General features: G+C 47.9%; 1 protein-coding gene across 3 annotated transcripts in view; it reads right to left on the reverse strand.

Moving 5' to 3' along the window:
- Positions 1 to 905: 905 nt before the first annotated feature.
- LOC144486746 (rho guanine nucleotide exchange factor 26-like) overlaps positions 906 to 15,321 on the reverse strand; it is a 204,128-nt gene continuing 189,712 nt past the window's right edge. For all 3 annotated transcript variants that reach the window (XM_078204785.1, XM_078204795.1, XM_078204777.1), the window contains 3 exons: positions 10,647 to 10,717; positions 4,956 to 5,060; positions 906 to 1,876 (listed from right to left, as the gene is read on the reverse strand). In XM_078204785.1, coding sequence (XP_078060911.1) covers positions 1,734 to 1,876; positions 4,956 to 5,060; positions 10,647 to 10,717 — 319 coding nt within the window. In that variant the 3' untranslated portion in view covers positions 906 to 1,733. The remainder of the gene's footprint in view (positions 1,877 to 4,955; positions 5,061 to 10,646; positions 10,718 to 15,321) is intronic.

Here is a 15,321-nt window from a genome sequence, read left to right on the forward strand (position 1 = left end):
AACCATTAAAAAAACGACCAGGGAAATATCAATTTGCTGGAGTTTGCTGTGTGCAAATTGGTTGCCACATTTCCGATATCAACAGTGTTGACACTTCACAAGTAATACACTGGAAGTAAAGGGTGCGATCTGACCGCTACACCCTGTTGGCTGACAGTGCAGGTCGGTAAGATCGCGAGAGAGCCATGAAATCAGTTTGCGCCCGATTTCCCCCCTCTCGCAATCTTACCGGCACCAGATATCCGGTGCAATGGCTGAAAGTATTATTTAAATCTATTTAAATGGTGATTTAAGTAGAATTAGTGAGCCTGGGACGCTATCGTCTGAGCTCACTTGTCTCTGGCCACGATGGGAAAGGTTCTCTCTGGCGAGGATCATATATGGTTCCCTCATCACCGGTGACCAGATGTGATGGCGTCGTCGGTAGAACCGGAGGGCATTAAGGCCCCGTTGGGAGGTCTGGGCCAAGGTTGGCGGGCGGTGGGGGGGGGGGGGGGATCGTGATCGGCTGCGGAGCTCTGCGGTAACAGGAGGGGGTGAGGGTGCTAGGCCATGAAGGCCAGCTGATAGCAGCAGAGGCACTGCCAGATCTCTGTGCTCTCAGAGCACGGAAAACCTGCACATGCACAATGGCGTCCTCTGCTACAATGAGCCGGCTTTTGGGCAATTTAGGCCCCACCCACTTCCCCTGCTGGCGAGAAACAGATTGAGGTTTTTTTTTATTGTACAGATTGTCATAAGATTCAAATGGCGGCCTCACCGTAAAAAACAGATCTGAAACTTCCCGTTTTCATGCTCATTCTGGACTTTTTTTTAGTAAAATCGCCCCCAAAGTGTTTTGTCCTGATTGGATCCAAAGTGTTTTGTCCTGAAGTTGCAAAAAAGCAAAGCAAATTTTTCTTTTTGGAATGGATTTTTGAATTATACAACAGAGTTTGAAAAATATAAAACAAGCCAGCGGGAATGAGCCAAAGCACCTGAAAAGGAGGCACCAAATTCCGAGCTGATTACTGGACTGTTGAGAAAATATCAGTAATCTTCCTCCTCCCTCACCCTCCTTAATAAACCGCATCTTTATTCAGTGCATGGTAATCACATTAACATTACTACAGAGCAACTCGCAGTGGGGTCATCCCTGTAGTTGACTTCATGGCTTAGTGTGTGTTTGATAAACGGTCCAGCAGAAACAGTTTAGTTTTCCTTCAAAGACACCTATTATTTACATGAAGAAATTCCAATACCAGTCCAATTGATTGCTGCTTCTTTCAAGAGTAAAACCCTCAAATTCTGGATTTCCATCCAATGTTCTTGAGGGGAGGGCAGTGGGGGGAGGTGGGGCTTTTCCTTATTTGTCCAGTTAAAACAGAACAACCGCTCCCCAATTTATCTCTGGGCAGCGGCAGAGATGATCTTGTCCGGGTCTAAGTGCCATGTTGGACAGGCCACTCAACCTGGGATTTTCTTGACTGCATTACAATTATACAACCCCATCCCCCCCCCGACCCCACCCCTGCCACGCCTCAATTGTCCTGTCAAAGGAGAATTCTCTCGCACAACTGTCTTCTGAGGCTTGACTCGGACGAGGAAGGTGATGCAAAGGCCTGGACACACCCTCTGTGAGGCCAGGAGAACATCGATCCCCTGGGAATGATGAAGGGGAAATGCAGAGCCTTTCCTAATGGCACCTGCTCTCCCTCTCTCTCTCTCCCTTTCTCGCTCACTCGCTCTGTCTCTTAGACATTTGTTTCCAATCCCAGCAGACGGCCCATACGTTGCATGTTCTTGCTGATTGTAGCTTGACAGGTGATGACCTTGGCACACTCCATCGGAAACCAACCTATCTCAGCGTCTCGCAAACGCTCGCCTTCGTACCAGCCTGTAAAAGGTCAAGAGGTATTTTAGTGCCCAGTTTAACCATTTTCATAGCATCATCGAATCCCTACAGTGCAGAAAGAGCCATTTGGCCCATCGAGTCTGCACCGACCACAATCCCACCAGGCCCTATTCCTATAACCCCACATATTTACCTACTAGTTCCCCTGACACTAAGAGGCAATTTAGCATGGCCAATTAACCTAATCTGCACATCTTTGAATTATGAGAGGAAACCAGAGCACCGGAGGAAACCCACGCAGACACGGGGAGTACGTGTAAATTCCACACAGTCACCCGATACCAGAATTGGCACTGTGAGGATGCAGTGCTAACCACTGTGCCACCGTGCGCCCATGAAAGAATTTTAAAAAGAAAGATTTAACGCTTTTTGAGTAAAGACACCTTTTTCTTCATACTGTTTTTGATTTATTTGGCAATCACCTTAAACCTGTGTCTCCTGGTTCTGGATATTTCTGCCACTCTCCTGCTCTCTCACCACGGCCCTCACTATTTCCCTGTGCACAGTGAAGGCAGCATGGTGACACAGTGGTTAGCACTGCTGCCTCACAGCGCCAGGGACCCAGGTTCAATTTCCAGCTTGGGTTACTGTCTGTGTGGACGTGCTGGTTAGGTCTATTGGCCGTGCTAAAGTCTCCCTCAGTGTACCCGAACAGGCGCTGGAGTGTGGCGACTCGGGGGTTTTCATAGTAACTTCATTGCAATGTGAATGTAAGCCTACTTGTGACACTAATAAATAAACTTAAACTGATATATTTTGTGTTTCGGGGACTTGAAAGATATAGGGATATTCTGGAAGGTGTAGCTAAAATATAATGGTCTTGGTCTTGTTGAATTGCAAGGGCGGCATGGTGGCACAGTGATTAGCACTGCTGCCTCAGAGTGCCAGGGACCTCGGTCCAATTCCCAGCTTGGGTCACTGCCTGTGTGGAATCTGCACGTTCTCCCCGTGTCTGCGTGGGTTTCCTCCGGGTGCTCCGGTTTCCTCCCACAGTCCGAAAGACATGCTGGTTAGATGTGTTGGCCATGCTAAATTTTCCCTCAGTGTACCCAAACAGGCGCCGGAGGGTGGTGACTAGGGGATTTTCACAGTAACTTCTTTGCAGTGTTAATATAAGCCTAATTATGATATTAATAAATAAACTTTAAACATCGGATTTCCCCTGGCACATCCCTGTGGAATCTGATTTCATTCCTCTCTCAGAACATGCAGCCTCTGGGAACAAAACTAAATCTACCAGCATTTAACTTCAATCTGTTCAGCAGACAGGCTATTGAAAGCTCTTTACTTCTCATCAACCACAGGCATCTAACCTAAAACCAGCCTCACAAATTCACATAATTCTCAGACACCATCCCAATAGAAGTTTACAATCAGGAAGTAATTATTGCTGAATTACTGTGGCGTAACGGTGTAGCCTCTGTTCTTTATGTCATCAGCTAACTCCATCTAATAATTATTCTGATAGTCAATGTTTAAATTTCAGAGCAGCTAACCATAATTCGATGGTTAGTAAATAATTGTGAGTTTAGAACTTTGTTGTCTGACTTTGCCCTTTGATAACTGATAAGTAAGAGTTAATATGTATTACTGGGTAATTTGTATATTGGGAGGCAAGGGGAGGGACAGAGACTCTAATCTGAACTAGTTGATGTAATGGTAGATCTCCCAGATTTAAGCATTATTAACACCCTGACACAGACTGGGTGGTACGCTGTAGGAGGTTCCTTGGCATGGAGTTAAGGTTATAGAATCCTGCAGTGCAGAAGGAGGCCATTCGGCCCATCAAGTTTGCACCAACCACAATCCCACCCACGCCCTATCACCATAACCCCATGCACTTACCCTAGCTAGTCCCCCTGACACGAAGGGGCAATTTATCATGGCCAATCCCCTTACCCGCACATCTTTGGATGAAAGATGGAAGTTTATGGTTTTCTCTGGTGCCTTTGGTGAATATTCTTGTCAGCGTATCACCCTCAGATGCATTGGCCATGCTGAATACTCCTTCAGTGTACCCAAGCAGGCGTCGGAGTGTGGCGAGTAGGGGATTTTCACAGCAACTTCATTGCAGTGTTAATGTGAGCCTACTTTTGACGCGACTCTAATTTACTACGTTAATGATGCTATAAGAACATAAGAACTAGGAGCAGGAGTAGACCATCTGGCCCCTCGAGCCTGCTCCGCCATTCAATAAGATCATGGCTAATCTTTTTGTGGACTCAGCTCCACTTACCCGCCCGCTCATCATAATCCTTAATTCTTTTACTGTTCAAAAATGTATCTATCCTTGCCTTAAAAACATTCAATGAGGTAGCCTCAACTGCTTCACTGGGCAGGGAATTCCACAGATTCACAACCCATTGGATGAAGAAGTTCCTCCTCAACTCAGTCCTAAATCTGCTCCCCCTTATTTTGAGGCTATGCCCCCTAGTTCTAGATTCACCCACCAGTGGAAACAACTTCCCTGCTTCTATCTTACCTATTCCTTTCATAATCTTATATGTTTCTATAAGATCTCCCCTCATTCTTCTGAATTCCAATGAGTATCGCCCCAGTCTACTCAGTCTCTCCTCATAAGCCAACCCTCTCAACTCCAGAATCAACCTCGTGAATCTCCCTCTACACCCCCTCCAGTGCCAGTATATCCTTTCTCAAGTAAGGAGGCCAAAACTGTACACAGTACTCCAGGTGTGGCCTCACCAGCACCTTATACAGCTGCAACATAACCTCGCTGTTTTTAAACTCCATCCCTCTGGCAATGAAGGACAAAATTCCATTTGCCTTCTTAATTACCTGCTGCACCTGCAAACCAACTCCTTGTGACTCTTGCACAAGGACACCCAGGTCCCTCTGCACAGCAGCATGCTGCAATTTTTTTACCATTTAAATAATAGCCCATTTTGCTGTTAGTCCGACCAAAATGGATGACCTCACATTTACATATACCACAGCTGCACCATGTACCACCCCCGCCCCCCCCCCCCCAATGGTCCTTGGTCATCAGCTGCATAGTTTAATCACTCTCCTGATCTGTACGCACGGAGTGTAAAATACTCACCATCCTCTATACTCTGGTACAGCAGGACCACATCCGCTACCTGGAGGGACAGCTCATCAGGTTGTTTAGCTGGGTAGGTTCTGATGATTTCCACTTGCGTCAAGGCTGTGATGAAGAGAAAGACCATAGTCAGGTATCGCTTGGCCAGTGAACTGACTTGCGGCTTAACTAAGGTTCTATAAATCCCTCGAATACTCGACAGGCGGTTTGGAGGGAACAGAATCTGGTCAGCCGGGTTAGAATTCAAAAGCAGAGAAGTTGTGTGAAACCTTTTGATTGGATTGTGTTGGCGGGCTGTGCGCAGTTCTGATCTCCTTTAACCAAGCAGGATATAGAAACACTACCACATATTTTACAAGGATATTATGGGGGCGGCATGGTGGCACAGTGGTTAGCACTTGCCTCACAGCGCCAGGGACCCGGGTTCGATTCCCGGCCTTGGGTCACTGTCTGTGCGGAGTTTGCACATTCTCCCCGTGTCTGCGTGGGTTTCCTCCGGGTGCTCCGGTTTCCTCCCACTCTCCGAAAGACGTGCTAGTTAGGTGCATTGACCATGTTAAATTCCCCCTCAGTGTATCCGAACAGTCGCTGAAGTGTGGCGACTAGGGGATTTTTCACAGTAACTTCATTGCAGTGTTAATGTAAGCCTACTTGTGACATTAATAAATAAACTTTAAAACTTTAAACTTATTTAAACTGTGAAGATAGAGTAAGACTGTACAGAGTGGAACTCTTTGTCACAAAGAGAACACTGGGAACAACCTTAAGATTTGGTAGGCTGGATATACGCAGGGGTCAAAAACTATATGCCATAAATATAATAAAATAACCCTAAAGCCTACAAGGCATAAGTCAAGAGTGTGATGGAATATTCTGCACTTGCCTGGGTGGATGCAGCTCCAACAGGACTCAAAATATCCGGCACCATCCAGGACAAAGAACAAAGAAAGTTACACACAGAACAGGCCCTTCGGCCCTCCAAGCCTGCATCAACCGTGCTTCCCGACTGAACTAAAACCCCCTACCATTCCGGGGACCATATCCCTCTATTTCCATCCTATTCATGTATTTGTCCAGATGCCCCTTAAAAGTCACTATCGCACCCGCTTCCACTACCTCCCCTGGCAGCGAGTTCCAGGCACCCACCACCCTCTGTGTAAAAAACTTGCCTCGTACATCTCCTTTAAACCTTGCCCCTCGCACCGTAAACCTATGCCCCCTCGTAATTGACTCTTCCACCCTGGGAAAAAGCTTTTGACTATCCACTCTGTGCATGCCCCTCATAATCTTGAAGACTTCTATCAGGTATCTTAACCTCTGTCGTTCCAGTGAGAACAAACCAAGTTTCTCCAACCTCTCTTCACAGCTAATGCCCTCCATACCAGGCAACATCCTGGTAAATCTTTTCTGTACCCTCTCCAAAGACTCCACATCCTTCCGGTCGTGTGGCGACCAGAATTGGACACTATCTTCCAAGTGCGGCTTAACTAAGGTTCTATAAAGCTGCAACACGACTTGCCAATTTTTAAACTCAGTGCCCCGGCCGAGGAAGAAAATCATGCCGTATGCCTTCTTGACTACCTTCTCCATCTGCATTGCCACTTTCAGTGACCTGTGTACCTGTACACCCAGATCTCTCTGCCTATCAATACTCTTAAGGGTTCTGCCATTTACTGTATATTTCCTCTCTGTATTAGACCTTCCAAAATGCATTACCAAAATGCAGTCCGCTTGATTGGCACCCCATCCACCACCTTCAGCATTTACTCCCTGCACCATTGTGCAAAGCAGCAGCAGAGTGCACCATACGCAGGCTACACTGCAGCAAGATTCCACACGAGCTTTACCGTCTGGAAGGACGAGGGTAACGGATAAATGGGAACACCACCACCTGCACATTCCCTCCGCATCACTCGCCATTCTGACATTGAAATATATCCCTGTTCCTTCCCTGCTGCTGGGTCAAAATCCTGGGACCACCTCCCGAACGATGCTGTGGGTGTCCCTACACCACATGGGATTGCAATGGTTCAAGGAGGTGACGCAATAGCACCTTGTCAAGGGTCATCAGAGATGGCCTAGTGCGTGGTCAGTTCAGATAGAGTTGGTCGCAATCCTGCCTCTGAACCACAAAGTTCTGGGTTCAAGTCTCACTCCAGGGATTGGAATGTTGCATCTTGGCTCACACTCCACTGCTGTCCTGAGGGAGTGCTGCACTGTCAGAAGTTCCATCTTTCAGATGAGATGTTAAACTGAGTGCTTGCTCAGGTGGATTTAAAAAATGCGATATGCCTTGAAGAAATGAATTTTCTTGTGCCGGATCTATTTTAGAAGTCAGTTCTATTAACCGGTGCCGCTTTGTCTATAACCGACAACCCCTGTTAATAGTGTAGAAGAATAATTAATCCTAATTGCTGGAATGTTTGTCTTAATCTGGGTTAATACAGTTCTGTTATTTTAGCATTTTCCCCTGGGGTTTTTCAGTGTGGGGCTTGATCAGGTTAATTGCCAGGAAAAATCATGTGTTTGGGTGGGACTAGGCTTATATAGAGAAATAAAATCAGTTAGTGCTTAGAATTGTTCAAGAAAAGCGTTTCCCTTTCTCCCTCGGGATTTCGAGACTGGGATCTGCCAGGAAATAAGTCTCTTTCTCTGAGGTTCTGCTGTTTGGGGATGGATCTTTCTCTGGAGGCTGCTGTATGGGAGTCAGAGGACAAGTGCCTTTCTGTGTTTGTCCAGAGGGTCAAAAGGCTGAAGAAGGCTGAAGAAGGATGTATGTCAGTGGGGATATTGCTTACATTGGGACGATAGAGATAGTAAGAAGTCTCACAACACCAGGTTAAAGTCCAACAGGTTTATTTGGCAGCACAAGCTGAGTGAGGAGTTGTCTCACTCACTCAACTCCTCACTCACCTGAGGAAGGACCGAGACTCCGAAAGCTTGTGCTGCCAAATAAACCTGTTGGACTTTAACCTGGTGTTGTGAGACTTTCTTACTGTGCTTACCCCAGTCCAACGCCGGCATCTCCACACCACGAAAGAGATAGCCAGCTGTTAAGAATTATACCTTGTCACGTTTAAGTATTTTGAGTTGGTAAAAGTTATGCTAATTCTTTTTGTTATATTTTAACTGTTGTTAAATAAAATTTGTTTTAATAAAAGCTTCCGAGTGGGTCACTTGAATCGTACCTGGAGTGAAACATCTTATGTGCACCCTAATGCCAAAATCAATAAAAGTTGGGTCTAGGCTAACTTCATAATAAACCGTGGAGTTTCTGATCTGGTCCCTAACAAATAGCAATATTTCAAAGGAGAGTAGGGAATTTATCCCCAGTGTCCGGGTCCAAATCCATCCCTCAATCAACATCACAATAAAAGCAGATGATCTCGTCATTGTTGCATTGTTACTGACATTCATTAAAGAAGTTGACTGAATATGGGTTTTAATCTGTGATTCCGTTACAAACAAGCAGAAGCAGCAAGTTACACACCCACCCCCAGAAAGAACTTTTAAAACATTGGCCGTTAATAAATCTAATATGGAATTCAGAGGAAACTTCCCTCCACAGAGCAAGCCTGGAAATCTGAAATAAAAGCAGAAAACTCCTGGAGATACTCAGCATCCATGGAGAAAGAAGCAGAGTTAATGGTTGGAATTTTAGCACGGGTTTCGGGAGCTTATGTTGGATGGGGACGGGAGACCAGTGTCAGAATGGGAATCCGATGTCGGAACGGGAGTCCGATGTCGAAACGGGAGTCCGATGTCGGAACAGGAATCTGATGTCAGAATGGGAGTCAACGGGAGTCCGATGTGGGAACGGGAGTCCGATGTGGGAATGGGAGTCCGATGTGGGAACGGGAGTCCGATGTCGGAACGGGAGTTCGATGTCAGAATGGGAGTCCGATGTCGGAACGGGAGTCTGATGTCAGAACAAGTATCCGATGTCGGAACGCGAGTCCGATGTTGGAACGGGAGTCCGATGTCGGAATGGGAGTCTGATGTCGGAACAGGAATCCAGTGTGGAATGGGAGTCAACAGGAGTCCGATGTGGGAACGGGAGTCCGATGTGGGAATGGGAGACCGATGTGGGAACGGGAGTCCAATGTCGGAACAGGAGTCTGATGTTGGAACGGGAGTCCGATGTCGGAACGAGAGTCCGATGTCGGAACGAGAGTCTGATGTCGGAAAGGGAGTCTGATGTCGGAACGGGAGACCGACGTGGGAACGGGAATCCGATGTGGGAACGGAAGTCTGATGTCGGAATGGGAGTCGGCACTTGCCGGCAGCAGGACCTGCTCAGTGAGTTTCCTGGAGTTGGCCTCCTAATCGGCTGTCCAATGAAGGTTTGGCAGATCTGAAGCCTCAACACTGTCACTGGCCGCCGTGGGAGGTGGGAGACCGAGAGGCCTCAGGGGTGTAAGTTAACTACAAACTAGTGAGGAGCTTGGGCAGGAGGCCCATTGTGACCGGGTAAAGTTAGAGACTTAATGGTTTTTAAAAACTGCATTTTTAAAAACTCATTTGTGGGACATGGGCATCGCTGGCTGGCCAGCATTTATTGCCCATCCCTAGTTGACCAGAAGGCAGTTGAGAATCAACCACACTGCTGTGGCTCTGGAGTCACATGTCGGCCAGACCAGGTAAGGATGACAGATTCCCTTCCCTAAAGGACATTAGTGAATTAGTTGGGTTTTTCCGACAATCGACAACGGTTTCATGGTCATCAGTAGATACTTAATTCCGGATGTTATTTATTGAATTCAAATTCCACCATCTGCCGTGACGGGATTCGAACCCGGGTCCCCAGAACATTAGCTGAGTTCCTGGATTAATAGTCTAGCGATAATACCACTGGGCCATCCCACGGGCTGCGAAAGGAATGGGAAACGACAGACACTGGGCATGATCTCCCTGGCCGTTCACGCCACACTCCCGCTGCAGCGAGCTCGGAGAACTTTGCACCAAACCCAAATGGGAAAATCCTGCAGCCGTGAACGGCCGGAAAATTCCGGCCAGCTCTGTGATAGGGTGGAATGCAGGAGAGATTAACTGACTACTGTCCCACCGTGCCACTGCTGCCAATTGGAACTCCCACTGACATCACCCCATGCTGGTGCAAGGTGAAAGGGAGTGGTGATGAGAACAAGTAACAGAGGCGGGAATGGCAAAATAACAAACACTGCTGCTGCAAATCCCCTAGTCGCCACACTCCGGCGCCTGTTCGGGTACACTGAGGGAGAATTTAGCACGGCCAATGCACCTAACCAGCACCTCTTTCAGACTGTGGGAGGAAATCGGAGCATCCGGAGGAAACCCACACAGACACGGGGAGAACATGCAGACTCCACAGAGACAGTGACCCAAGCCGGGAATCGAACCCGGGTCCCTGGCGTTGTTTTTTGCTAGCCTTTTGGCTTGCCCTCCAGTACGGTGTGGGGTCAGATAGTCCCTTGTGTGCTAATTGATTGCATTCGGTTCCGGTGAAGGAATGTCACCCTTTCTCCGACGGTTTGTGGGGAATGGTAGCAATGCCGATGCTGTTTCCTCGCCAAGTGGCCAGCTGGTGGCAGTACAGCAGCAGCAATCGCTGGCTGCTGGGCTATGATCGTCCTCCCACCCACCTTCCCCCCCCCCCCCCCCCCCCCTCCCCTCACCCTCTCCCCCACCCCACTCTGCTGGCCGCACACTTACTTGTTCTGTCTGGGTGTTGCCTCTCAGCACTCTTCTGTCCCAAGGCCGTGAACCAGCGTGCACAGTCACTCCTGCATAAAAACCGACAGAAACTAATGAGATTCCACTCTTTCCCAAGTGACCTTTCAATAGCTGCATTCTGGGACCTTCTTCTGGGCCTTGAACCAAGCTGTACAATTCTCATGGTTAAATGAAGCTCATTTAACATCCCACAGAATATTTAAACGACAGTTTGACTTCCTCACAGAAAGTTGCTGATCCCCCAGTATTTACACCATGAGCAAGATCTGCCCTTTGCCTCAGTTCCTTTTGAATGGAATTGATGGAATTGATTTATTATTCTCACATATATTGGGACACAGTGAAAAATATCCGGCGAGCTTCTCCGGCCTCCCAGCCGCATGTTTCCCACCAGCGGGAGGTGGTGCGTTGTTTGCCAGCAGCGGGATTCTCTGGTCATAGAATCACTACAGTACAGAGGGAGGCCATTCGGCCCATCGAGCCTGCACTGACAACAATCCCACCCTATCCCCTTAACCCCACATTTTTGGCCTGCTAATCCCCCCAAAACTAGGGTCAATTTAGCATGGCCAATCCACCTAACCCACACATTTTTGGACTGTGGGAAGAAACCAGAGCACCTGGTGGAAACCCACGCAGACATGGGGAGAATGTGTTAACTTCTACGTAGATAGTGCCCCAAGCCGGGAATTGAACCCAGGCCCCTGGCGCTGTGAGGAAGCAGTTCTAACTACTGTCCCACCGTGCCACTGCTGCCAATTGGAATTCCCACTGACATCACCCCATGCTGGTGGGAAACCCTGAGATGGGGGTATGCTGCTGGCGGGACCAGAGAATCCCGCCGGCGTGAACGGCTGGAGAATTCTGGCCATTGCTCCTTGAGCGCTTTAGACAGACAAAGCATACTGTTCATAGAGTATATAGGGGAGAAGGAAAGGAGAGGGTGCGGAATGTAGTGTTGCAGTTACCAATAGGGTGAGGAGAAAGATTGGCTTAATGTGTGATAGGACCATTCAGAAGTCTGATGGCAGCTGGGAGGAAGCTGTTTTTGAGTTGTTTGGTACATGTTTTCAGATTTTTGTATCTTTTTCCAGTGATTCTTTTCCCATTATTCTTCATATTCCTTCTCATAGAGTCATCGAGGTTTACAGCATGGAAACAGGCCCTTTGGCCCAACTTGTCCATGCCGCCCTTTTTTTAAAACCCCAATTGCCCGCATTTGGCCCTGCCCTCTGTTCCCAAATGTATGTTTTCATGGGATGTGAGCATCTTTGGGAAGGTCAGTATTTGTTGCCCACTCCTAATTGCATTTGAACTTGATGTAAATTTCGGTAAGAGTTGAAGGTCAACCATGTTGCTGTGGCTCTGGAGTCACATGTAGGCCAGACCAGGGAAGGACGGCAGACTTCCTTCCCTGAAGGGCATTAGTGAACTGGAAGATTTTGTTTTAAATATGACAATCGATGACCATTGTTATGGTCACCACCCGGGATTCTCCCATCTTGCCGGCAGCTGGGATTCTCCAATCCCGCTACAGTGTATGGAGATCTGACTGAGCGCCGAATTCTCCGTTCTCGCTGGCAGCGGGGTGACCAGAGAATTCGACCACGTTTTCAATTCCCGATTCATTCGCTGAGTTTAAATTCCCTCAGCTGCCGTGGTGGAAATGGAACCCACGTCCCCTGAGAATAAGAACAGCAAATGCAGGAAAAACCCAGCAGGTCTGGCAGTATCTGTGGAGGGAGAAACAGAGTTAATGTTTCAAGTCCATTTGACTCTTCTTTATTTTTATTCCCCAGAGAATGCAGTCTGGCCTCTGGAACACTAGTCCAGTGATACTGTCACCAAAGCACTATCTCCCTATCACTCCTGTAGCCATTGGCTTCAGAATGATGAGGCCACACCTGGAGTACTGTGTGCAGTTTTGGTGTCCTTATCCGAGGAAGGATGTCCTTGATATAGAGGGAATATAGCGAAGGTTTACCATAGGATTCATAGAAACCCTACAGCACAGAAAGAGGCCATTCGGCCCATCAAGTCTGCACCGACCACAATCCCACCCAGGCCCTACCCCCATAACCCTACATATTTACCCACTAATCCCTCTAACCTATGCATCTCAGGACACTAAGGGCAATTTTAGCATGGCCAATCAACCTAACCCGCACATCTTTGGACTGTGGGAGAAAACCGGGGCACCTGGAGGGAACCCACGCAGACACGAGGAGAATGTGCAAACTCCGCACAGACAGGGACACAAGCCGGGAATCGAACCCAGGTCCCTGAAGCTGTGAAGCAGCAGTGCTAACCACTGTGCTACCGTGCCGCCCAGGCTGATTCTTGGGATGGTAGGTCTGCCATATGAGGAGAGACTAAGTCGGTTAGAATTATATTCATTGGGGTTTAGAAGAGTGTGAGGGGATCTCATAGGAACTTAAAAAATCCTAACAGGGTTAAACAGAGTAAGTAGTCTCACAACACCAGGTTAAAGTCCAACAGGTTTATTTGGTAGCACGAACTTTCGGAGCGTTGCCCCTTCATCAGGTGAGTGAAGAGTTCAGTTCACAAACAGGGCATATATAGACACAAACTCAATTACAAGATAATGGTTGGAATGCGAGTCTTAACAGGTAATCAAGTCTTTACAGGTGCAGACAACCCGAGGCATGGTACATTGGCGAGACCATGCAGATGGTATGACAACGAATGAATGGACGCCGCTCGACAATCACCAGGCAGGAGTGTTCCCTTCCTGTCGGGGAACACTTCAGCAGTCAAGGGCATTCAGCCTCTGATCTTCCGGTAAGCGTTCTCCAAGGCGGCCTTCACGACATATGACAACGCAGAATCACCGAGCAGAAACTGACAGCCAAGTTCCGCACATGATGACGGCCTCAACCGGGATCTTGGGTTCGTGTCACACTATCTGTAACCCCCACGACTCGCCTGGACTTGCAAAATCTCACTAACTGTCCTGCCTTGAGACAATACACACCTCTTTAACCTGTGCTTAACCCTCTCTCCACTCACATTGTCTGTACCTGTAAAGACTTAGATTACCTGTTAAGACTCGCATTCCAACTATTATCTTGTAATTGAGTTTGTGTCTATATATGCCCTGTTTGTGAACCGAACTCTTCACTCATCTGATGAAGGGGCAGCGCTCCAAAAGCTCGTGCTACCAAATAAACCTGTTGGACTTTAACCTGGTGTGTTGTGAGACTTCTTACTGTGCCCACCCCAGTCCAACACCGGCATCTCGACATCAGGATTAGACAGGGTAAATTCAGAAAGAATGTTCTCAATGGTGGAAGATTCCAGAGCAAGGGGACATTGAGGATAAGGAGTGAATCTTTTAGGACAGAGGTGAAGAGAAATTTCTTCACCCAGAGGGTGGTGAACGTGTGGAATTCACTACCACAGAAAGTAGTTGAGACCAAAACATTGTGTGATTCCAAGAAGAAATTAGATATAGCTCTTGGGGCTAAAGAGATCAAGGGATATGGGGGGAAGGTGGGATCAGGATATTGAATTTGATGATCAGCCATGATCAAAATGAATGACGGTGCAGGCTTGATGGGCCGAATAGCCTCCTTCAGCAGTGTAATGAAATGCTGGGCCCCTACAGTTTGGGGGCAGTTTATGGAAGACTGGTTACATGTCAGACAGACAAATGTGGGAACAGCAGTGTCGTTAGCTCATTGCCCAAGGTCTGGGCTGCAATATACAATCATTAACACAAAAACAAACAGATAGACGCAGACACTCTCTCGACAGTATCTCTACCACTGCCTCGCACCAGGCAACAGGAAAGGCTAATTCAGTGTTAACGTGTGATTTGATCAGAAATACACTGAGAGGGGGTTGAATGTTCACTGCTCAACAACATAAGAGCTGATTGTGATGCCCAGGGATTGTACTCAGATCGCTGAATGAATGATTTGCGCTCCCCTGTTATGTCTGGGCTCTAAGCCATCTTTTTCATTTACTGATTTCTATAGCAGACTCCCCCTGCTGTGGGACTGAGTGAACATTCTGTCACGCTATGCATCAAAAGGAAAGTGCTTGGTGCTTGGAGCTCACTGGGAAGCTTCAGGCTGCCGTGGCACCTTGACTTCTCCATCTATTAATGAATTATTAACAGCACTGTCACGTCGATGCATTATAAAATGGTTAGCGCTGCTCCCTCACAGTGCCAGGGATCCAGGTTTGATTCCCGCCTTGGGTCTTCCAGTCTGTGAGGAGTTTGCATGTTTTTTCCCAAGTTGGCCACAGCACCTAACCCGCACATCTTTGGACTGTGGGAGGAAACGCGGAGCACCCGGAGGAAACCCACGCAGGCATGGGGAGAATGTGCAAACTCTGCACAGTTAGTCACCCGAGGCTGGCATCGAACCCGGGTCCCTGGCGCTGTGAGGCAGCAGTGCTAACCACTGTGCCGCCGTGCCACCTATTCTCCCCTGGGTTGTGGGTGAATTCCTCTTGCCCATCTACGAAACATGGAGTATTTGACGTCTCCCCAAGTGTTCAGATGGTACGCGGACTTCACGTCTCACTGAGAAGACAGCGTTTCCAACGGTGCGGTGCTCCTTCAGTACCACACTGGATCATGAGGTTAGCTTCCACACACAAGTCTGGGGTTTGATATTACAAT

This window comes from Mustelus asterias, chromosome 3 (assembly GCF_964213995.1).
Source record: "Mustelus asterias chromosome 3, sMusAst1.hap1.1, whole genome shotgun sequence".
Taxonomy (NCBI): Eukaryota; Metazoa; Chordata; class Chondrichthyes; order Carcharhiniformes; family Triakidae; genus Mustelus; species Mustelus asterias.